We start from the raw sequence: 6020 nt of genomic DNA, 5'->3' as shown, positions 1-6020 counted from the left end.
ATCATTTTAAAATTATTATTCATTTTTTTATAATATAATAATATATAAATTAATTATGCTAATTCTATTTAATTTTATCTCATTTATAAAAAAATTCTTAAAATATTTAATATTTAATAAAATTGAATATTTTTAAGGTGGTACAGTTGAAAAGTTAATAAAAAAATTATTTTTTTTAATTTATATAAAAAAATAAAATAAATAAAAATTATGTAATAAAAAATATGATTTATAACCGTGTTTAAAATCATTGCTGATTAAAAAAATTTTAGATAATTACTTTTTATTTGTTTGAATAATTGATATTATATAACATTTGTTCAAAATAAACTATAAGTTGATATTGCAGACAAGAGTCACATGATAAAAATTTGATAAATTAAAAATATAATCTCACTACAGGAATGAATTCCATAACACTTTATATTCGAATTATCGTCTAAACTCGTTCTTCCCTGATAGACCGAGTCTTGACACATAATTATCATTATTATGTATATTCCCGCTTCACTTGTATTTGCGGAATCACTAACCCATTAATTGGCGATATCTATTATTGAGCAACCGGCTATATCATCGTTAAATTATAAGAAAATACTATATTTATTTTCACTGTTTTAGGAGGAGCGATTACAAAAATAAAAGTACACAATTCTCTTACACTAAATTTTTAAGTAATTTGCTGCATTTTCTTTTTGTCATGACTCTTACTTGAACATCGGGTGATTGCCGTGAGCACTCACCACCACCTCACATTTTTTTACTTGCAGGTTTCAACCTATTACAATATAGTCTCATTCCGAACATGTCAGTCATCTAATCTCATATACATCCTAATGTTTGACAAACGTAACGAAAACAATATAGTCTCGGCTATATTAATACTATTTGATAAACTTAAAAAAATATATATAAAATTTGAATATTGATATTTAAAATAATAATAATAAAAAATTTAGAGATTAAAGTATGATTTTGCCTGAGATATATAATGGTCCAATATGGTGATTTGCTTGATTTACAACTAATAATTAATTTAAGACAAGCTAAAATGGGCTCTCCTTGTATGATTGATACAATTCCATGATTAATTAAATTATTATTCTTAAAGTGGGGATGATGTGGATTTCACTTTAATAATTTTAATTTTTTTTAAAAGAAAAAAGAAAAGAGATGAGAAATTTAATTAAAGAAAAAGAAATACATGTCACCAATATGAGGTCATTTGCTCATGGAGAAAATTTGGATAATCTTTAACACAAAAATAAATAAACCCAAAGGGGCCTAACTCCTTTTCATTCATTATTTTCAAATTTGAAGCCAATTGATTGCCACCTTCTCACTAAAATCAAAAACCAATTTGAATATTTGATACCACTTTCTTTAATTATAAAATAATACCAAATTTCTTTTTAGATTAAAATGATAGACTTTATTCATTGCTTATAAACTCATTCCCAATAATATATATTATTTTTATTTCTTATGTATCTTCGATTCATTATATTATAATTAAATTTTATTTATATTGAATTAGTCCGTTAAGAATTAAATATTTATAATCGATCGAACTTTTCAATTTGATTTAATTTTTATTTTTATAAATATTAAAATTTTAATTTTTAATTCAATTAGATTCAATTTTGAATTAAACCGAACTAATATTAAACCCTTCCGATAGCTAACCTTTCTTTACTCCTTCAAGACAATTACAACAGCAAAGCTTCTTGCCTTTAATCAAAAGAAATTAAAATAGACGTGTCCCAAGAGAAAATGATTCCTCAAAAATTAATTTCAACAAGAAACATTGATCATTATTTTGTCGTGATCATCATAATCATGTTTACTTCCTCTCTTTATCTAATCTTTTTTTGCTGACGATTCATGAAAAAGCTATGAGATTTAAATAACATATGATGGACACTCCTCTTCCTCTTCCTCTTACTCACATCAATATCTCTCACTCCTCCATTATTATCCAAGATCAAACTCCTGTCTATAAAACCAACTTGGACATGGAAAAAATAACTGTCCAGTTTCGGACAACAATGGCAACATAGGAAACATGGGTTTCGCGTAGGATTCACGTTCATGCATTAACATTAGCGAAAGTTGATCAATTTGTGTTCCACGTATGATTATTCTCTCTTTTCTCTCTCTTTCTTTCTTTCTTTCTTTCTTTTTGGCTAAAGAACATTCTCTCATTGTATACACCAAGTGTGACAAATTTTAATGGAGGATGAGTTTGATGCCTTCTGGTACAAGGTGAAAAAAGCAGTTTTCACATTGATAGGAAGACAAAGGCATCATGTTCTGTTCTTGTGATGAAAACCCATGTTGGAGATCTTAATTTTTTTTATATACATGTGAAGCCATTTTGGATTTGCTGAGGATTTAGGGTTTTGTTTTGTGGGATTCTCAAGGAATTTGATTCTCTTTCCATGTTTGTGGTTGGCCTATTTATTTGTAGATTCGGTACTAGGGTTTGATCATAGTTGCTGAGTTTAGAGTGGAACTTGAAGTTCTTCGATCTTCACATTAATCTTGTGGTAAGTTTTTCTATGTTGTCTCTCTCACTTCACTCGTAGATCTTATGCATTTGTTCTTGTTTCAGACATTATAAGCATTCTTAGTTTAGTGGATTCCATTTGGTTTTTTTTGATGTTTTTTTATCCTTTCTATAGTTTTGGTTTGAGTCTAGAGAGTTCCTGAGTTGCTGTCTTAAAAGATAATTAACTATTTTAATTTTTATGATTTAAATATGTTTAATTTAAATTAAAAATGCAAATATATATATTTGTTTTATTCAATAATTTTGAGTTGTCGTTTCTTAAAAAAAAAATAAAAATAAATAAATAATCTATCCCAGTTGTAAAATTTCAAACTTTATTTTCAATCTAAGCGAATTATACAAAAAAAAAAAAAACATGTTCCAGAATGGGTGGCAGGAATTTCAAGACTCTCGAGAGTTGGCTGAAAATTGACAACTTCACCACATGAAAAATGCCACTTTCTTTACCAATTCGTACCATCTCATTAGCACTAAACTATGAAACAGATATTTTTTCGTCCTTGTCAAAAAATAAATGCCCCTTTCTTTCAAGCCTCGCGACTCAAATGATGACATTGACTGGAAGTCTTTCACCAGTTTCCTCTGAAATTGGCCTAAACCCGTTTTATCTCTCTCCATAGAATAATGCAGTTAATGACACCATTAATGGTAATTAATTACTTAATTTCTCCAAGTCTCCTTGATCATATAATTACGTTGACTTTGAAAGTCGTGGGAAATGTGATTTAAACAGTTGCATCTCGCCATCTTTAATTCTTTATCTACAAATAAGGAAGCTAAGTGGTTGTGCTTGAACCAGAGTAAGGAGCGGCAACCATGAACGCACTAGTGGCAACCAACAGAAACTTTAAGCTGGCAGCCAGGCTGCTTGGGCTCGACTCCAAGCTTGAGAAGAGCTTGCTTATTCCATTCAGAGAAATCAAGGTGATTATAGAAAGTTTCTCTACTGAGATGGGTATTAATTTGCTGCTCTAATGGATCCTTGAACAAAAAATTTGCAGGTTGAATGCACCATACCCAAAGATGATGGGACATTGGCATCTTTTGTTGGGTTCAGGGTCCAGCATGACAATGCTAGAGGCCCAATGAAGGGGGGAATTAGATATCACCCAGAGGTTGGTGGAATTGGGATTTGGGAACCCTTTTGTGGTCTGATTTGAGTTTTCAGTTCTGATGTGTGTAATGGGTGATTGCAGGTTGATCCAGATGAGGTGAATGCATTAGCACAGCTCATGACATGGAAGACAGCAGTAGCAAATATCCCATATGGTGGGGCTAAAGGTGGGATAGGATGTAATCCAGGGGATTTAAGCATATCTGAGCTAGAGAGACTCACCAGAGTTTTCACACAAAAGATTCATGATCTGATAGGGATTCACACTGATGTTCCAGCTCCAGATATGGGAACTGGACCCCAGGTACGGAGCATCTGAAAACATTTCTTCACCCAGATATTATGCTAATTCTTGTGCTAATCTACGGTTACTGTGTGATTAAACAGACAATGGCATGGATTCTAGATGAATACTCCAAATTCCATGGTTATTCACCTGCAGTTGTGACTGGAAAGCCTACTGTAAGTAGATATATATGGCAATATCCAACTCTATTCTACTCTGCAATCTCCATTTCCTGTTGCCTTTTGGAGTTGGTTGTTGACGCTTATTACGTATTTAACAAATTGCTTGAGATAGCAACAGTTTTAGAGTCAAAACATTGCCATATGTGACTTGTTGCTTTCTAATTCTATAATCTGACAGCCCCTTTTATTCATTTTTTATTAAATTAGGACCTCGGAGGATCTCTAGGCAGAGATGCTGCCACCGGAAGAGGAGTCCTCTTTGCCACAGAAGCCTTGCTTAATGAGCATGGCATGTCCATATCTGGCCAACGGTTTGTCATCCAGGTTCACTTTCTATACTATATCAGCTTCTTTGGTCAATCCACTGCAGCAAGATGCACAAAGATGATTTTTAAGGTTAAACAAAAGTACTCTTGAGATGACTTGTGTTTCATTTCAGGGTTTCGGCAACGTGGGTTCCTGGGCTGCCCAATTGATCAATGAGCAAGGTGGGAAGATAGTTGCTGTAAGTGATATCTCTGGAGCTATAAAGAACAAAAATGGAATAGATATTCCAAGCCTAGTCAAACATGTACAGGAACATAAGGGTGTCAAAGGATTCCATGGTGGGGATCCAATAGATCCTAAATCAATATTAGTTGAGGATTGTGATATTCTCATTCCAGCAGCTCTTGGGGGAGTCATCAACAGGTTTGGATCTTATTATGCCATAAGCTTTTACTTTCTCATGAATTTTACTCTAAAGTGATTGACAATTTCATCTGGCTTTTTCAAAGAGAAAATGCAAATGAAATAAAAGCCAAATTCATTATTGAAGCTGCCAACCATCCAACTGATCCGGAGGCCGATGAGGTTGGTGCTTGCTGCTTTGGGTTTCATATTACAGTCACAGACACCAAATCCTTCAATGGCATCACGATTATTCTCCTTTTTACAGATTTTATCAAAAAAAGGAGTTGCTATTCTTCCAGACATATATGCAAACTCTGGAGGAGTTACCGTTAGTTATTTTGAGTGGGTGCAGGTAGGACACATATCTTGAATGTTAACTGTATCTTATATGAAGCTTGTCCCCTGTTATTACATTGCCAGTTGCCAATACTGACCTGTCTGTGTCTTGCAGAACATTCAAGGTTTCATGTGGGATGAGGAGAAAGTGAATAACGAGCTCAAGACTTACATGACCAAAGGATTCAAAGATGTGAAGGAGATGTGCAAGACCCACAACTGCGATCTCCGTATGGGAGCCTTCACTCTAGGAGTTAATCGCGTCGCTCGAGCTACTGTTCTTAGAGGTTGGGAAGCCTAAGAATGCTGCTACTATGAATAAAGGAGGCTTCAATGCAACTCCTAATTCTTGTCGAGTAATTTGGTATTTCTCATGCTTGTCTGCGAGGGAAACTTTCAACAGGGTTTTGCTATATGTATTGCCTTTTATTTCCACCTTGAGTTCTTGCTCTTTTGGCGATTTCTATTGCTTGTGAATCATCGATCAAAGAATAGAGAGGAGAGCCTGACATTCAATGTTTTAGAAGCATCCTATTTCTTTGGTCATGATGAATCTTGCCTTTCCCTAATAACTCAATTCTACGAAAATTTTCAATCATGCACAGAACAGAGGATACAGACTTTAGACATGTGAGTACCAACTAATAACTATAAAAGTTCGAGTTCAGAAAGGTTTTCGAGTTTAGTTCTTTGCAAGAACAATGGAGATTATTTCTTTTAAGAAAAATGTCAAATACGTTTAATACGGCACAAGAATAGAACATCATGATCCATTAAATATGTGCATCTGTTTAAAATTTAGCAGCATCAGACTATTCTAGTTTTCCAAGACCTTGAAAGGGCTTATTGCCTTGCCCG

General features: G+C 33.3%; 1 protein-coding gene across 2 annotated transcripts; it reads left to right on the top strand.

Annotated features, from left to right (window-relative positions):
- Window positions 1–1974: 1974 nt before the first annotated feature.
- On the top strand, window positions 1975–5691 carry LOC110621147 (glutamate dehydrogenase 1). Of its 2 annotated transcripts, XM_021765263.2 has the most exons (11): window positions 1975–2132; window positions 2471–2549; window positions 3372–3496; window positions 3574–3687; window positions 3769–3990; window positions 4074–4148; window positions 4362–4478; window positions 4594–4844; window positions 4931–5006; window positions 5092–5178; window positions 5278–5691. In XM_021765263.2, the coding sequence occupies exons 3-11, from the start codon at window positions 3389–3391 to the stop codon at window positions 5461–5463; spliced, it is 1236 nt and encodes a 411-aa protein (XP_021620955.1). In that variant the 5' UTR covers window positions 1975–2132; window positions 2471–2549; window positions 3372–3388; the 3' UTR covers window positions 5464–5691. The 2 variants fall into 2 exon arrangements, with proteins under 2 accessions (XP_021620955.1, XP_021620956.1); XM_021765264.2 differs by lacking the exon at window positions 1975–2132 and having other exon boundaries at window positions 2239–2549.
- The last annotated feature ends 329 nt before the right edge of the window (window positions 5692–6020 follow it).

Source organism: Manihot esculenta, chromosome 8 (genome assembly GCF_001659605.2).
Source record: "Manihot esculenta cultivar AM560-2 chromosome 8, M.esculenta_v8, whole genome shotgun sequence".
Taxonomy (NCBI): domain Eukaryota; kingdom Viridiplantae; phylum Streptophyta; class Magnoliopsida; order Malpighiales; family Euphorbiaceae; genus Manihot; species Manihot esculenta.
This window is presented reverse-complemented; position numbering and strand designations above follow the sequence as displayed.

What these genes read in the sequence shown, in the direction of transcription:
- LOC110621147 (XM_021765263.2), top strand. Translation starts at nt 3,389, where the DNA reads ATGAACGCACTAGTGGCAACCAACAGAAACTTTAAGCTGGCAGCCAGG. An exon ending in TTGTGACTGGAAAGCCTACT is followed by an intron (nt 4,149 to 4,361) that starts GTAAGTAGATAT and finishes TTATTAAATTAG; the next exon opens with GACCTCGGAGGATCTCTAGG. An exon ending in GCCAACGGTTTGTCATCCAG is followed by an intron (nt 4,479 to 4,593) that starts GTTCACTTTCTA and finishes GTTTCATTTCAG; the next exon opens with GGTTTCGGCAACGTGGGTTC.